The following is an 18728-nucleotide window of genomic DNA, read 5'->3' as shown; positions in this document are numbered from 1 at the left end:
TGAAACCCATTAACAGATGCTCTGCTCTCCTGAACAAAGATTTTCAACAAAAGATTTTTAGATAATCTAGTTCAGAAAATGAGCGATATTAGTATGATTATATATCATTGCAGCTGTTTTCGGTCAATATTTTGTTAAGATCGAGAATCATTCTGTCCATTTTCAGAACTAGAAAATATTATTGAAGACCACAATCTGTATTGTTATCTGCTACTGTTAATGCAACAGAATTTTCTGCTATCTGTTAAACTTTAAGGATACTTACAGGCTTGCACCATCAGAGTCTGCATCCGCAATACCTAACTCACCCATTTCACTATCTATAAAACACTAACTGCATATAAAGAAGCTTAAGATTTTAAAGCTGTCATCAGAACAGTGGATATTGAACATGCGGGACAATGTCCTGTCATCTAATAGGAGCTAAACAGTGTGTGTATTTTGGTTTTAATGAGCAAAATAGGTGATGTCCATTTCTAACAAGTTACACCGGTATAGTTTATGATACCCAGTATTTATCCTTTATTAATAAAAGCTCTAGATGTTGTTTACAGTGTCTGGAACTGATAAGAATGTTGCTGATGAGCTACCTGTAATCTACGAGCTGTCATTCACAATGGCTGGTTGGTATTCATGTTCTTATTATAACTACATGTATATGCAGACATCTGCATTTCTGTTTTAATAGACTGACCAGGGGAATAGGATTGGTAATGAATCTCTCTGGTTATATGTTACAGCGGGTAAAGGTAAAACCAAGGCTACATTGCCAGTTGCGGGCCGGACATTCTACATAGATGAGCTAGAGATATCTAAAGTCAAGTTGAAGCGACTGGAGAAGTCATTGAATTTACTTGGGGCTGTGAGTAGTTCGTTCACTGTCTGTTACGTTTTGATCTCAGTGTGAGAAAGCTTTATGGAGTTAGTCTAGGAACAGTTCTGCTTTGCTGTATGTATCACTTTGTCGAGAAGTTTCTAAAACAGGTATTGCCCAGTTAGCCATGTTGAGAATTCATTGCAGGAACACTGAAAAAATATAGCTATACCATGGGTTAAAACTGTTCACTTGTTATATATTGTGGATTTTTAGAAATTAGTTTCAATTCAAGACACACAAATATGTGACACATTGTAGGAGTGATAGGTTGAAACAAGTTTTGAGGGAAATGTGATGTTTGATGGAAAGGTTATTATAGGATTCAGTTTTCCCAACATACCTGGAGTTACTATCAAGTTTGATAAATAGAGTACATCTTAGTGGTAATTGCTGTGAAAAAAACTTATACATCGTAATAATACATGTGCTGTCATGGGCATCACATGTATCATCATGTGACACATGTGATGCCCATGACATCACATGTGTCACATGATACCAAATGACAATATGTAATAATTTTTGATTTGGATTTTTTGAGCCTCACAAAACACATATGATGTGACTATAAATGTTTCGCACTAGAAACCAGCACATTGAAACAAAATATAAAAATCATGTTTTCAAAGCTACACACAGAAAGTTAAAAAAATTCAGAATTTTATCAAGTCCTAACACACACTCATTGCTACTCCTGTAGACCTGAACCTTATAAAGTGAAGAATTCTCACCACGATTACTACTCATGCTGACAGCCTGATCTCGGAAGGCAATGGCTAGACTTATAGTCAATTATATTTTAGTCATTGCTTTCTTGTATATCATGGTTTTGCAGAAATTAGAAAAATTCTTTACAAAGGATATCTTCTGTCTTATAACCGATCACGCCCAGCCTACGGACTACAAGACTGAGTCACACAGCGCAAATGGAGGGTCGGCCTCCACTCCTAGTCCATTTGCTGCAACCCCTGGCAGCGTGGGGACTGTGTCTGAAGGCCTGAGTGGTAAAGCAGCACACAGCCGTGGGGCTCTTATGCTTACCAAGAGCCAGGAACAGAACAGTCGTCATGTATGTACTCAGACCTTTGTTTTATATTTAATATTTACTGACTAACTACAGAGTGGTAGAAAGAGATCTCATTCATATTCTTCCAAATAAAATGTTGTACGTAGAGAGTCGGGTTGATATTGGTTACCATTTGGTACATGATCATTTTTGTCCAAGTTACAGTTCTTCACATTCAGTTTATCACCTTAAATGTTTTTGACCAATTCAAATGCTAACAAACAATTTGGTTTTTGTGATATTTGTTATTGGCAGAGTTCTGTTGGTACTGTGTCAGTCAGTGAACAACTGGTCCGGAATGCCAAGCAATGGTGCATCAAGATTATTAGAACTGATGGTGGGTTTACTCTGTTTTGCTGTTTGTATCCATTTTGGTTCACTTTACCTGTATATTTGTTTATTTTATCCTCTATATGACATCGTTTCATCATCCGTGTGCCATCGCTTTATCATCCGTGTGCCATCGTTTTATCATCTGTGTGCCATCGCTTTATCATCTGTGTGCCATCGCTTTATCATCTGTGTGCCGTCGTTTTATCATTTGTGTGCCATCGTTCTATCATCCGTGTGCCGTCGTTTTATCATCTGTGTGTCATCGTTTTATCATATGTGTGTCATCGTTTTATCATCTGTATGCCCTCATTTTATCATCTGTGTGCCATCGCTTTTTCATATGTGTGTCATCGTTTTATCATCTTTGTACCATTGTTTTATCATCTGTGTGCCATCGTTTTATCATCTGTGTGCCATCGTTTTATCATCTGTGTGTCATCGTTTTATCATCCGTGTGCCGTCGTTTTATCATATGTGTGACATCGTTTCATCGTCTTTGTGCTATTGTTTTATCTTCTGTGTGCCATTGTTTTATCATCTGTGTGCCATTGTTTTATTATCTGTGTGCCATTGTTTTATCATCTTTGTGCCATCGTTTTATCATTTGTGTGCCATCGTTTTATCATCTGTGTGCCATCGTTTTATCATCTGTGTGACATTGTTCTATCATCTGTGTGTCATTGTTTTATTTCAGGCCACATCTCAATTAGCACAATTTTTTGGATCTGAACTCACCTCATCAACACAATTTAATACATTTTGGCATTTAAATAGGAAGCTCCGTGAGCAGATATCTAGCTACATCACATATCTAGCTACATCACATATCTAGCTACATCACATATCTAGCTACATCACATATCTAGCTACATTGCGCTAAAGACATTACACAAAATCTTTTGCTTTCTTTTATCATTAAAATAAACATTTCATTTCAATTTTAAGTTGTGCGACTTATCTTTTTTATCTTAACCTTTGCGTCTCATTGGTACAGATGAGATGGTACTCATTAGTACAGATAAGCTTCTCATTGGTACAGATAGGCTTCCCATTGGCTTTAGAGATAGGCTTTAGACATACAAAATTGTATGAAAGCATTCCATATAATGTACATGTACGAATAATTTCTTTATCAAAATATTTAAGAAAGTAGGGTGTTGCCAATGTTACTTCTGATCTGCTTTCTGCAGTTCATGTCACTTAAACAGATTATCACGATGGGAATTTGCTTTAAAAAGGTAAAAGTAGCTTATAGAGATTTGCGTTGCATCATCTTGTTTAAATTTGGCCAAAACTGTTTGGAATACCTTGCTGCGTTGGATGTTAATGTCCATGCCAGACCTCTTTTGTTTTTTAGTCGCTCTGCACTGGATGGAAAAGAAGATTCATTCCCTCGGACTTAACAAGAGAAGGAAGAAATCTTCTGATCGAGGCGAGAGAGCGCCCAGGCATGGAGGTTGTAGCACTATTTCATGTTTTCCAAAAGTTGTGTATGTTTGATGGTCGTCAATCATCATCGTGATGTTCTATGTTCGAGTTTCTCACTAATATGATAAGAGATTAATGAGAGAGTCTTGACTGCTTGTAAATGTCTTCAAGGTATCTGCATTAGAGCTCTCTCCCAACACATCCTCTCTGCATTAGTGCTCTCTCCCAACACATCCTCTCTGCATTAGTGCTCTCTCCTAACACATCCTCTCTGCATTAGTGCTCTCTCCCAACACATCCTCTCTGCATTAGTGCTCTCTCCCAACACATCCTCTCTGCATTAGAGCTCTCTCCCAACACATCCTCTCTGCATTAGTGCTCTCTCCCAACACATTCTCTCTGCATTAGTGCTCTCTCCTAACACATCCTCTCTGCATTAGTGCTCTCTCCCAACACATCCTCTCTGCATTAGTGCTCTCTCCCAACACATCCTCTCTGCATTAGAGCTCTCTCCCAACACATCCTTTCTGCATTAGTGCTCTCTCCCAACACATCCTCTCTGCATTAGAGCTCTCTCCTAACACATCCTCTCTGCATTAGAGCTCTCTCCCAACACATCCTCTCTGCATTAGTGCTCTCTCCTAACACATCCTCTCTGCATTAGTGCTCTCTCCCAACACATCCTCTCTGCATTGGTGCTCTCTCCCAACACATCCTTTCTGCATTAGTGCTCTCTCCCAACACATCCTCTCTGCATTAGTGCTCTCTCCCAACACATCCTCTCTGCATTAGAGCTCTCTCCCAACACATCCTCTCTGCATTAGTGCTCTCTCCCAACACATCCTCTCTGCATTAGTGCTCTCTCCCAACACATCCTCTCTGCATTAGTGCTCTCTCCCAACACATCCTCTCTGCATTAGTGCTCTCTCCTAACACATCCTCTCTGCATTAGTGCTCTCTCCCAACACATCCTCTCTGCATTAGTGCTCTCTCCCAACACATCCTCTCTGCATTAGTGCTCTCTCCCAACACATCCTTTCTGCATTAGAGCTCTCTCCTAACACATCCTCTCTGCATTAGTGCTTTCTCCCAACACATCCTCTCTGCATTAGAGCTCTCTCCCAACACATCCTCTCTGCATTAGTGCTCTCTCCCAACACATCCTCTCTGCATTAGTGCTCTCTCCCAACACATTCTCTCTGCATTAGTGCTCTCTCCCAACACATCCTCTCTGCATTAGAGCTCTCTCCTAACACATCCTCTCTGCATTAGAGCTCTCTCCCAACACATCCTCTCTGCATTAGTGCTCTCTCCCAACACATCCTCTCTGCATTAGTGCTCTCTCCCAACACATCCTCTCTGCATTAGAGCTCTCTCCCAACACATCCTCTCTGCATTAGTGCTCTCTCCCAACACATCCTCTCTGCATTAGAGCTCCCTCCCAACACATCCTCTCTGCATTAGTGCTCTCTCCCAACACATCCTTTCTGCATTAGTGCTCTCTCCCAACACATCCTCTCTGCATTAGTGCTCTCTCCCAACACATCCTCTCTGCATTAGAGCTCTCTCCCAACACATCCTCTCTGCATTAGAGCTCTCTCCTAACACATCCTCTCTGCATTAGAGCTCTCTCTCCCAACACAACCTCTCTGCATTAATGCTCTCTCCCAACACATCCTCTCTGCATTAGAGCTCTCTCCCAACACATCCTCTCTGCATTAGTGCTCTCTCCCAACACATCCTCTCTGCACTAGTGCTCTCTCCCAACACATCCTCTCTGCATTAGAGCTCTCTCCCAACACATCCTTTCTGCATTAGAGCTCTCTCCCAACACATCCTCTCTGCATTAGTGCTCTCTCCCAACACATCCTCTCTGCATTAGTGCTCTCTCCCAACACATCCTCTCTGCATTAGTGCTCTCTCCCAACACATCCTCTCTGCATTAGTGCTCTCTCCCAACACATCCTCTCTGCATTAGAGCTCTCTCCCAACACATCCTCTCTGCATTAGAGCTCTCTCCCAACACATCCTCTCTGCATTAGAGCTCTCTCCCAACACATCCTCTCTGCATTAGTGCTCTCTCCCAACACATCCTCTCTGCATTAGAGCTCTCTCCTAACACATCCTCTCTGCATTAGAGCTCTCTCCCAACACATCCTCTCTGCATTAGAGCTCTCTCCCAACACATCCTCTCTGCATTAGTGCTCTCTCCCAACACATCCTCTCTGCATTAGAGCTCTCTCCTAACACATCCTCTCTGCATTAGAGCTCTTTCCCAACACATCCTCTCTGCATTAGTGCTCTCTCCCAACACATCCTCTCTGCATTAGTGCTCTCTCCCAACACATCCTCTCTGCATTAGAGCTCTCTCCCAACACATCCTCTCTGCATTAGAGCTCTCTCCCAACACATCCTCTCTGCATTAGAGCTCCCTCCCAACACATCCTCTCTGCATTAGTGCTCTCTCCCAACACATCCTTTCTGCATTAGTGCTCTCTCCCAACACATCCTCTCTGCATTAGTGCTCTCTCCCAACACATCCTCTCTGCATTAGAGCTCTCTCCCAACACATCCTCTCTGCATTAGAGCTCTCTCCTAACACATCCTCTCTGCATTAGAGCTCTCTCTCCCAACACATCCTCTCTGCATTAATGCTCTCTCCCAACACATCCTCTCTGCATTAGAGCTCTCTCCCAACACATCCTCTCTGCATTAGTGCTCTCTCCCAACACATCCTCTCTGCATTAGTGCTCTCTCCCAACACATCCTCTCTGCATTAGAGCTCTCTCCCAACACATCCTTTCTGCATTAGAGCTCTCTCCCAACACATCCTCTCTGCATTAGTGCTCTCTCCCAACACATCCTCTCTGCATTAGTGCTCTCTCCCAACACATCCTCTCTGCATTAGTGCTCTCTCCCAACACATCCTCTCTGCATTAGTGCTCTCTCCCAACACATCCTCTCTGCATTAGAGCTCTCTCCCAACACATCCTCTCTGCATTAGAGCTCTCTCCCAACACATCCTCTCTGCATTAGAGCTCTCTCCCAACACATCCTCTCTGCATTAGTGCTCTCTCCCAACACATCCTCTCTGCATTAGGGCTCTCTCCTAACACATCCTCTCTGCATTAGAGCTCTCTCCCAACACATCCTCTCTGCATTAGAGCTCTCTCCCAACACATCCTCTCTGCATTAGTGCTCTCTCCCAACACATCCTCTCTGCATTAGAGCTCTCTCTCCTAATACATCCTCTCTGCATTAGAGCTCTCTCCCAACACATCCTCTCTGCATTAGTGCTCTCTCCTAACACATCCTCTCTGCATTAGAGCTCACTCCCAACACATCCTCTCTGCATTAGAGCTCTCTCCCAACACATCCTCTCTGCATTAGTGCTCTCTCCTAACACATCCTCTCTGCATTAGAGCTCACTCCCAACACATCCTCTCTGCATTAGTGCTCTCTCCTAACACATCCTCTCTGCATTAGAGCTCTCTCCTAACACATCCTCTCTGCATTAGTGCTCTCTCTCCCAACACATCCTCTCTGCATTAGTGATCTCTCCCAACACATCCTCTCTGCATTAGTGCTCTCTCCCAACACATCCTCTCTGCATTAGTGCTCTCTCCCAACACATTCTCTCTCTAAACTTTTTCGCTTAACTCTAAATTGATCTTCAGAAAAGTCACATAGAACTCGAGGATCAGAATCCATTAATTTCTGCAGTTTTATGGTTCATCTACCATCTATGTTGACCTCGGCTTATCTATATGTACTTCAATATTTCAGTTGTGGTTATTCAGTGTAGGGGTATTACTCTTTATTCGTATTCCAGTAACCCGCTGATTTGTAAATCATGGTTTTCATGCATTCTCCGCTGGGCATGGCATAGCAGTATTGTACAAGATACACAACAGGGATGAAGTTTTAGCGAAATTAAGCCAACACGATTCTACATGGGATGTCAAATCTTATGCATCATATGACCAAATATAAAAACAACAGTATATGTACTTATAATCGTTGTTTTATTATCTTTTTCATACAGAGTCTGTTGAGAAGTTAATCAATTTACATTTCTCTTATAATGCCAATTGATCGTTATCATTGTGATGATACATGTAATAATAAGAGAATGGCAACAGTAACATCGTACATTTGTTGTTTATTAGAAAAAAGGTTTTATGTAGTCTGTGAAAAGATAACGTGACGTCTTATGTAATTGTTTGAACGTCAGGCCTAATGATTTTTTAGTGTATTAGCCACTTGATACTGTATTAGCTGTTTTCTGATTTACTAGTCATTCTACAGTTGTTAACTAGATAGGAGAGAGTCTTGATTGAATGTTACAGAGCTTTCTTACGAAAGGAACATATATAAAGCTTGACATTGTTTGAGTTGTATTTTTTAGTTGTACAAGTTTAGATGCTAAGTTTAGCTAGAAATGTTATTTTGTGTCATTTTATTGTGACAGGTAAGGTACTAAAAGCGCCATATGTGAAGATAGAAGACAAGACCCAATCATATCGGCCGATTTATCGTCAGTTCGGGATTGATGCTGTACCAGTTCTCAACACAGCTGCTGACTGCTGCCCATTTGAAACAAGAGGGTGGGCCACAGCGCAGGCAAATACTACAGCTTCACAAGAAGAGCCAAGTGGAAATGCAAATACAACACTCAACACGTAAGCTTAGCTTCGTCAAGTATAAAATTAAAGGTTGATGTTCCCGTGGGAGTTTAAACAACTGCCTAGCTGTTTGTTTAGGAATGTAACTAACATGTAAAACTATGATAAAGAAGTCTGATGTGCATGTGTATCGATCAACTTGTCTCAAGGCTACTTGCACTTAGTTGTACTTTTTATAATGAGGTTGTAGTTTTTCTCGCTTCACAGACTTTGATTTTAGCTTCTCTATTTCAATTCCTCTTTTTGCTTAGCCTTTCTGAAAAGTAGCTGGAAAGGCTGCATGAATGGATCTTGTACACCCATTGTTTAGGCAGGTTTGATCTTTAGCGACCACCAAACACAAATATACCAGTTAATATATTAACATAAAATATGATTTGTCCTGTTACAGATGGTTAGTTTAATGAAAAATGCACGAGTATGAAATAGTTTTTACTGCAAGCTGGTAACATGTTATCAATTTATATGGAGTCAACCTTGCGATGACATATACATATAAATGATTTGGCATATAGTGCACCTTAGGATACGACTGCCCAAGTATACGATTTTTCCACCTCACAGTATGAATCTTATTTCACCATACGACTTCAACACAAATTTTATCCCGCGTTCAAATTTGGCAGTCGGTATGCTTATTACGTATGTTGAAATAACAAAGACGCCGAGATGTTCGCCGAAAATATTTTCACCACGCCTGAAAGAGACGCGATGACCTATTTGTCTCAGTTCAGCAATTCTCGTATGTAAAACTAATACTTTCCTTTTTGAAACCAGTAGCAAAGTTGGAGTGTCAATCCCTTCAAACAGAGGGATCAGTGGTTAGACAATTTCCTTAACCTGCTAACAAAAATCACTTCATCACAAAAACAGCATCGATTGGGCTTTCTTGCCAAATTAGGTTGAAAAAGTTTTAAGCAGATCTACTGAAAGTTCAGGTGAAAGCGAAGACAGGAACTGGTAGGTTATGAAATTTTAGTGATAAAAAGCTGAAATTCAGTAAAATAGTTAAAAATACATACTAAAACTTAGCTTTAAGTGTGTGTTTAGTTAGCTAAACTTATTTGAGGTGATTTCAAGGTTTATGTTATATGTACGTCTGTCTTGAAGGTAAGAACTCTCTACGGTAGTACTGCACATGGTACATTATAATGTTACATTTTGTTGCAGATCATAACCACTAAATACAACAAAGTTACTGTAGATAACTATAGTTATTAAGGTTAACATACTATTTTATTACTAATTTTTAATATGTACAGTACGTATATAAAACTTTGACGATTTTTACCAGGTCATGTTTGCATTATATAATTACTATGGTTTCTATACTCCTACATACGATTGTTTCACCATGCAATGCCAACCCTGGAACGGATCAAAATCATATCTTGAGGGTGCACTGTACGTTGTAAAATTTGAATTAATACATGCACTTGTCCCAACGTAAGAAGCAATTATTAGAATCCGCTGTCAACAATTTTTCTATAACATGATAGTCTTCTATCTAAAATAACGCTTAAAATAGTATCAACTAGATAAAGTATGTTGATACAGTCAGTTAGAGTAAGCCACTTGGGTATTTCTATTATTCACTCCACCATTCAACCCATGCATTACTAGTGCTGGGACGATATTACAATATTTTAGTATACCATCGATACCACTTTCTGATACCAACCGTATCGAGTGCTTTATGCCCATATCGAAATATCGTTGATATTTGACGATATCGATGATAATATCTATATTCTACTCGATTTGTTACCCGATTCTTCAAATAATTATACTGGTACATTGATTCATTAGGGATTTGTTCTCCCATGGCAGCTTTTTCTGACAGATAAGACAACTCCGAATGACAACCCGATACTTCGACATGTACCGAAACGAATTTTTGATATCGTCCCAGCACTATGCATTACCAAGCCTAGTAGTTGAAGTAAGAATAAAAATCTCCTTTAGCGTTATTACTTTTGATCTTACAAGCAATTTACCTTTTTTCATGTAGTTTTTTGATAGTTTTATATCATGTATTTGTTTTAATTATATAAATGGCCAATTAAAGTATTTATCATTTTTGATTGAATTCTAGAGCAAATTAAACTAAATACAATGCGTTCTTATAAAAACATTTGCTTCAGTGTACAACATTTTTGACTTGCGGAGCATTTAACGCAATGACAGTTCATTGTGTTACATGCTGAATAAGGGCTTCTGCAGCGATGATGTCACAAGTAGTTGCCTCTGTTATACTCTTACAAGCCATCATTAATGGTCTATATTATATAAATGTAGTTCAAAGCTAGAAGAAAATGGAGGTAAAGGGAAGCAGATGACCAAGGAGAAGACAAATAATGTTGCTAGCAAGCAGCCTAAAGGAGTGCAGAAGAAGCTGACATTTTGTATGGTCTGCAAGGTGCGGTTCGAAGACCTTGACCAACATCTTCGTTCCGATCAGCACAGGCAGTTTGCAGAAGACGACTCCAACTATGAAGGAGTGGATAATCTAGTGAACAGTAATGCTTGCATGGAGAGATTTCTTACAGACATCATGAAGTATCACTCAGTCCACCAAAAGGAGGGCCTTGCTCAGCAAGATAAGTGAGTAGGCCTACATGGAATAAATGCAGTGGAACTTATGGTACACCAACCTTGGTGTTTGCTGACCTCTTATTTAGGAGCTTTTAAAGAAAGGATAAATCTCATTATTAAATGTTTTAGTTCAGTTCAGAGGCATTGAATTCTTGTTTTTAGGTATATCTGGCAGTGAAAAACTGGAGTTTTTCTTTATTTTATAAAGCATTTCTAGTGGGCCCAAAAAAGCTGTGAGCCTTTTTTCTGTCAGCTCCACTGTGCTGCGCACTTAACCCTAATGAAAGTCTAAAACTATCAGGCAAGCAAATATCTGGGAAAAATTGTCTATGATTGATGAAAAAATTAAGACTCGACTGACCTTGTTCCATGAAGTTATCTCGTGCAATAGGACCTGTACGCTAATCTGTAGAGTGAAATATACCATCATCTCTGCAGAATATTATGAACCTTTCAGCATACCCACGATTAATATTCACATGTATCAGAGTTTGTATGGTCAGTTCTCAAGAATGTATCAGAGTTTGTATGGTCAGTCCTCAATAATGTATCAGAGTTTGTATGGTCAGCCCTCAAGAATGTATCAGAGTTTGTATGGTCAGCCCTCAAGAATGTATCAGAGTTTGTATGGTCAGTCCTCGATAATGTATCAGAGTTTGTATACTCAGCCATCAAGAATGTATCAAAGTTTGTATACTCAGCCCTCAAGAAGTCTGAGGAAACCCACTTATATTTCTGTCTGTCATGAAATAACATAACTTGTAACAATGGGAATTAGACTTGCTTCTCACAGGAGTTAACTTTGATGTTATATTTTACCTTGTCCTTTGCTAATAGCCTTTTACAACAGATAATCAGAGATGTAACATTCTAACATGGCATAGATCATACGGAGCTGCTATATATTATATGGAGTTGGTATATATTATATGGAGTTGGTATATATTATATGGAGTTGGTATATGTTATATGGATCTGGTATATATAATATGGAGCTGGTATATATTATATGAAATTGGTATATATTATATGGAGCTATCATATATTGTATGGAGCTATCATATATTATTTGGAGTTGGCATATATTATATAGAGCTAGCCTATATTATATGGAGTCGGTATATATTATATGTAACTGATATATATTACATGGAGCTGGTATATATTATATGGAGCTGGTACATATTACATGGATATATACACATGGATACATGGATATATATTACATGGAGCTGGTATATATTATATGGAGCTGGTACATATTACATGGAGCTGGCGTATATTATATGGAGCTGCCCCTGTTAGTTTATAACATTCTATCTTTTTATTTTGGACTTCTGTTGCAGGATGATAGATTCAGCCATAACAACTGCCTCATCGGCTCCAGCAAGTACATCTACTGTCCCTGATGTGTTAGATACACCAGGTTTGCCTGTCAATGTTGTCCACAGATCTGTCTCCGACTCGGAGGGAAGTGTCACTATTCCATCTCATGTCGAAGGTCTGTCTTAAGAATTCACTCTCTGTGATAACATCTGCGATAGTTATTAGATAGTCCGTTTATCTGCACTAATTGGTTGAGGGCAAGGAATTACATACCTCCTGCTCCTTTACACTGTCTGGGCAAACTTTTTACCTATGTCTGCGAAAAACAATTTATTGAAATAGCTCCACTTTACAATTCCGTTAGTTTTATTTGCTGCCTTGGAGTAATCAAGTCATATGTGGTGACAAATCATGTTCATTGTCGACCATTCAATAATTTACTTAACAACAATAGTCGGTAACGGTGCGTCTTAGGTCGGTACAACGTGCATACAACTCATGCGCAACGCACATATAATGCACTTGCAACGCACAAACATTGTGGATACAATGCGCATAAATAGAATACTTTGTGTATATTTTTAGACCTGTTTTATTAACAGACTATAAATATAAATACAATATTGAATAATAGTATAATATTATTACTACAGTATTATTATTATTACACATTAATATTATTAATGTGTTAACAGTGTCACGTTGTGGCGCATGCGTTGTTAATTACTTGTGTCAGCGTTGTATCCACAATGTTTGTGCATTGCAAGTGCCTCGTATGTGCATTGCGCATGCGTTGTAGGAGTGTTGTACTGACCTAAGATGCACCGTTACCCAAGAGTCAAACAATCAGCTACACCCTTCAGAATAAATGCTTAAAAATTTTCATTAATGATGTCTTTACCGGGAAAATTATAATGTAAAAACTCCCTACATCAAAATTTCACCATCATGGTTGTCTCTCAGCAAGACGCGTGCATTCCTTTTTTGAAAATGAAATCTATTGTTCTATTTTTTTTCTTGGATTTGAATAAATTTGGGCTTTCATCAAAGTTGCGCAATGCACTTGTAGACGATGCTGCATTAAATGATAGTGTAGCGCAATCTCCCCGCCCAGCAACAAGGGATGCTTCAATATCGGTCAGTGATGTCCCAAATATCAGCAAGGTTATTATCAAAGCTAAATGTGATGAGGGAAGTCGAGTCTCTTATCAACACAACTCCAGCATTGAATCTGATCGGGCTAGTTTTGCCGAGTCCCATATATCTCCATCAGAAGCCGTAAAGCTGAGAAAACGAAGGGTGACTATAAAAACGAATACAAAGTCTCCGAAGAAGAACTCACCAGGTAATTGCTGTTCGCTGCATGAAAATTAATAACAGCGGCTACTCAGACTTTAGCTTGTCCCTGGCATACTTTAGGTCTATGAATCATCAGTTGAACCTGCTCAACTCTAGTCATCCCACTATATAAATCTGTTGTGGTCATTATCACAGAGTTGCTTCCCGACTACTTGTTATTAATAAAATCTAGATTGTGAAAAGTGTTAAGACAAACATTTACTGGTTGTTCATCGATGTATATTTAGAATGCATGATAGCCTCCAACACATGGCTAGAGAAATGATAGTTAACTAATATTTACACACTCAAGGTAAATCAACATCGAATACTCATCAAATGAACGATGAGATTACAAGTTTGATTGACCATGTAGTTTTATAAGCAGACACCTTGCTTTTGAATGTTATTCTCTTTTTAACACTTTTGTTGATGTGCTACATGCATAGACAGCTACAATACGAATCATAAGCTTGAACTTCAAACGCTTTGAATATCCACTTCTATGCTATAGTTACGAGTGAATGTCTGATAAAACATTTCGCTACTATTTTCCTTTTCAAACCTTTCCAAGATGAATTCGATTTTCTGTTACAATTATTTCTCTTTATCAGCTTGAAACATTTTAGAAAGCAAAAGGATATAAACAGCTTCACCATATAGACTAGTTGCTTCTAGTTGCTTCTAGCCTAGTTATATTCCTGTCTCTCAGCCTCTTGCCTGTGGCACCTTTGAGCTTGTCCTCTCCTGCATGTGTGCGTTTGTCCTCTCCTGCATGTGTGCGTTTGTCCTCTTCTGTATGTGTGCGCTTGTCCTCTCCTGTATGTGTGCGTTTGTCCTCTCCTGCATGTGTGCGTTTGTCCTTTCCTGTATGTGTGCGTTTGTCCTTTCCTGCATGTGTGCGTTTGTCCTCTCCTGCATGTGTGCGTTTGTCCTCTCCTGTATGTGTGCGTTTGTCCTCTTCTGCATGTGTGCATTTGTCCTCTCCTGTATGTGTGCGTTTGTCCTTTCCTGCATGTGTGCGTTTGTCCTCTCCTGCATGTGTGCGTTTGTCCTCTCCTGTATGTGTGCGTTTGTCCTCTTCTGCATGTGTGCGTTTGTCCTCTCCTGTATGTGTGCGCTTGTCCTCTCCTGTATGTGTGCGTTTGTCCTCTCCTGCATGTGTGCGTTTGTCCTCTCCTGTATGCTACCTTACTGAACTTTAGCTTTTGCATTAGCTTATAATTTAATGTTATAGGCAAACGGCTGTCCAAAACTAAAAAGCCAAACAAGAAACTAAACAATTTGGCAAACATTGAAGCCAATTGGTTGGTAAGTACTGGCATACTAAATAGCATTTTCACCTTGTCATGGTTTTATTAGCATAATTTGATTGGTTAACTCAAAACTTCAAACCATCAACAGATTGTTAGGTTTTTCCTTTAATACTGTTGTCAAGCATTATGTGTAATCATTTGTGAAATCCCATATGATCCTTCGTGTCTTGAAACTCAGACCCTCTTCGCAGCTACTCCGTGACAGGAAACGAGATAGCAACACAAGCGCGTCTGTCCTCCCAATGGATGTATCATACGGCGTCCTGGATGAGTCCCAACTGGAGGTTCTGGCACAACAGGTAACCTGATTTATCTTGACAGTTTGCCATCTGCCCCTAACACTTCCAGTCGATGCTGTTACAGTTGAACTAAACCACTCGTCGTCATTTGTTAACACCTCAACGCGTTTTGGCTTGTTAATCATTTTATAAAAATTTTATTTAGAGGGCTAGTATTACTGCGATGGAAGATGATGACAAGTCATTGGTTCAAAGCATTCATGATCTCTTGCATGATGTTGCATTTGAAAGTCTGAATGAGGGCGCATCTAAGGAGTCAGATGACCCGCTGCTTTCTTGTGACAGCTACATCAATCACAAGTTATCACACACGCAGCAAGTGAGCATATGCCATAATCTCTCTAGCTTTTACTTTGTGTAACGCTCCATGCAGTCTATCCTCTACTTAAAAACATCTCAACATATGAATTTTTCCAAAATTTGATGTAGAATGTGAATGAGTATTCTATTACGTACCTAGCTTAATTTCTAACTTTCAAAGTTTTTCAAAACACTTTAGACAGAGATTCAGAAATAACAAAATTTCGTCAAGTCCAAGACTTCTAATCCTTACTTATAATTACCCTTATTAGGCATTATCACTCTAACACAAAGTCTTTGTAGTCTAATAGCCTAAGGCCTTTCTAGCCTATGATATTTAAAGGTATTTGAAGGAAATTATCAAATAATGCGTGATCTAAGTAAAATAGTATCCACACTCAACATCAAATGGAAATTGTTCAGCTTGGACCTTTTGAACAGATTCCATAATTTGTTTCATGTCACGCATGCTTATAATAAATGAAGCTGAAAAAATACAATGCATAGGTACTATTATTTGTTTGATAGGTCTGTTGACCCTTAAATATGATGAAATATTTTCAGGAGATTATTGGCTTGATTACCAATGCTATTTGGCTGGGTGCAATTTGGCTACTAAGTAACACTAAAGTACCACGTCTCTACGTCTCCAAACACTAGCTCTACGTCTCCGAACACTAGCTCTACGTCTCTGAACACTAGCTCTACATCTCCGAACACTAGCTCTACGTCTCCGAACACTAGCTCTACGTCTCCGAACACTAGCTCTACATCTCTGTAGACTAGCTGAATATGTTATATTTGTAGTTTTATACAAACTGTGAAGCTCTTTCAAGGGTTAGGATAAAGACAGTTACAGTTACAATTGCATATTGATTCTTTATTAATTTTAATACACCTTCAACCTGTGACTATAAAAATCAGTTATCAATTGGCAGTCAATTCGGTCAATTACAAAATAATAATTTTATAAATCAAACAATTCCTTTAATCGTGTAATTAAAAAAGCATGAAAAAATGCTAAAAAAGTAAAATACTGACCTGTGCCTCTATTAAATTCATTTAATACTCTGTTGTAGCAGTTCTGTATACTTCGGTCATGTCTTATCAGATTTACATTCAAAATAACAAACTAGCGTCACGTCAGTACTTTCCCAATCAGTAGGACTATTCTGGACCACTAGAGGTCAGACAAATAGGTTAGCTGCAGCAATGACCAATGATGGGCAGCCAACCCTTATCTAGTGACTCGCCACACTCAAACAAAGAGGTTTCACAAAATGAGACCATAAAAAGAATTTCGCAACCATCGGGGAGATGAACAGCCATGAAGCTAAGTGCAATGTTGAAATGAATGCAGTATAGTTATATTAATCAGGGCAAAGTGAGTCGTATTAATCAGGGCAAAGTGAGTCGTATTAATCAGGGCAAAGTGAGTCGTATTAATCAGGGCAAAGTGAGTCGTATTAATCAGGGCAAAGTGAGTCGTATTAATCAGGGCAAAGTGAGTCGTATTAATCAGGGCAAAGTGAGTCGTATTAATCAGGGCAAAGTGAGTCGTATTAATCAGGGCAAAGTGAGTCGTATTAATCAGGGCAAAGTGAGTCGTATTAATCAGGGCAAAGTGAGTCGTATTAATCAGGGCAAAGTGAGTCGTATTAATCAGGGCAAAGTGAGTCGTATTAATCAGGGCAAAGTGAGTCGTATTAATCAGGGCAGAGTGAGTCGTATTAATCAGGGCAGAGTGAGTCGTATTAATCAGGGCAAAGTGAGTCGTATTAATCAGGGCAAAGTGAGTCGTATTAATCAGGGCAAGGTGAGTCGTATTAATCAGGGCAAAGTGAGTCGTATTAATCAGGGCAAAGTTGCTTGTGCAACTGTTTGTTTGAAATTCAAAGAAATTTCTTTTACATTTTAAATGTATTTTTGATTTCACTAAGGCACTGTCTTACAACAGACATACAGAAAACAAGAATACTCATAGTTTGCGCTAGTTTTGTTTCTTATAAAGCCCATGCAACCTGTTCAAATCGTGTGCGGGTAATGATAAACTATTATAATTCATCTCTATTTTTTATATATATGTACTTGTATAATCAACGCCTTATGTGTATCCATTTAACATCCAAATACACATGCATTATTGCACCGACTTATCAATTGTCTGCAAGACAGACTTTGTGTTTGAAAAAGTTTTTCTGGGAGACTGCCGTAGTTTTCATCTGTTACAGCACAGTGATTTATATTTGAACGTAGATAGAAACTGGCTAACAATGGTTGGACAAGACCAAGACATGCTGCTTTTTCTGATATCAATGTTTGTCACCTGTTCCATCAAGTGCTTTCTGGTATTCTTTATTTCAAGTTTTACACAGAGATACTTTTTACTCAATGATATGGTACAATGTATATCCCCGAACAGGGCGCCTAATGTTCTATCGGTCTTTGCAGAACAGTATGTTAAAGCCTGCGTCTCCAAAAAAATCGCCGCGTGTCTGTCTCGGTGCAAGGGACCTGCCTGACGAGCACTTCTCACCACAAAAGCAGAGAATGTCACTGTCCATTGAGAAGGAGAGAAGACACTCAGAATCACAAGTCTGGCAGAAGAAGAAAGTTTCAAAATTAGATTTTGATAAACCAATCAGGTAGGAAATTTATTTTTAAAAAATCTTTCAAGGGCCATTTTAGGTGGCTAAGGACATAATTCCTGTGAGTTCTATTATGAGCATATGATAATTCCAGATGCTACATGATGAAGTATGCCAGATGATTATCATGCATATTTTGACGCTTTGATTTGGTAGTGAGTCTCCATCCTCTCTTACGGAGAACAAAGAAAACATTTCTGATGCGAGCTCCCCATATGAAGCGTTGGAATTGTCTTGCATCAATGGGGATGCCTTACACACAGGAGATGATACCAAAAGTGAGAACAGCAGAAGGTAGGTTTATGTGGTATACCATACTCTTCTTCATTCTCTATGCGTAATGCTTAGTATCACAGCCTTCTTCCGTGTTAAATTGTCATACACTGGTGCAGTTCACATTGTTGTACAAACAATGTGATGAACAAAGCGAATGTGCGAGATATGAAACGGGTCCCCTGATCCCAGACCTTATTAATAACTTTCTATCGACTGTAAAGTGCATAGAATAGCCCAATTC

At 39.2% G+C, this 18728-nt stretch overlaps 1 protein-coding gene across 1 annotated transcript in view; it reads left to right on the top strand.

Annotated features, from left to right (window-relative positions):
* The first annotated feature begins 558 nt into the window (after positions 1–558).
* Positions 559–18728, top strand: part of LOC137395021 (uncharacterized) — a 22469-nt gene continuing 4299 nt past the window's right edge. The window contains exons 1-14 of the mRNA XM_068081806.1: positions 559–623; positions 741–862; positions 1713–1946; positions 2199–2280; positions 3634–3732; positions 8176–8386; positions 10688–10993; positions 12331–12485; positions 13380–13655; positions 14886–14959; positions 15156–15263; positions 15409–15582; positions 18015–18208; positions 18368–18505. Of these exons, the coding sequence (XP_067937907.1) occupies positions 617–623; positions 741–862; positions 1713–1946; positions 2199–2280; positions 3634–3732; positions 8176–8386; positions 10688–10993; positions 12331–12485; positions 13380–13655; positions 14886–14959; positions 15156–15263; positions 15409–15582; positions 18015–18208; positions 18368–18505 (2180 nt within the window). The 5' untranslated portion in view covers positions 559–616. The remainder of the gene's footprint in view (positions 624–740; positions 863–1712; positions 1947–2198; positions 2281–3633; positions 3733–8175; positions 8387–10687; positions 10994–12330; positions 12486–13379; positions 13656–14885; positions 14960–15155; positions 15264–15408; positions 15583–18014; positions 18209–18367; positions 18506–18728) is intronic.

The sequence above is a fragment of the Watersipora subatra genome, chromosome 4 (genome assembly GCF_963576615.1).
Source record: "Watersipora subatra chromosome 4, tzWatSuba1.1, whole genome shotgun sequence".
Taxonomy (NCBI): domain Eukaryota; kingdom Metazoa; phylum Bryozoa; class Gymnolaemata; order Cheilostomatida; family Watersiporidae; genus Watersipora; species Watersipora subatra.
This window is presented reverse-complemented; position numbering and strand designations above follow the sequence as displayed.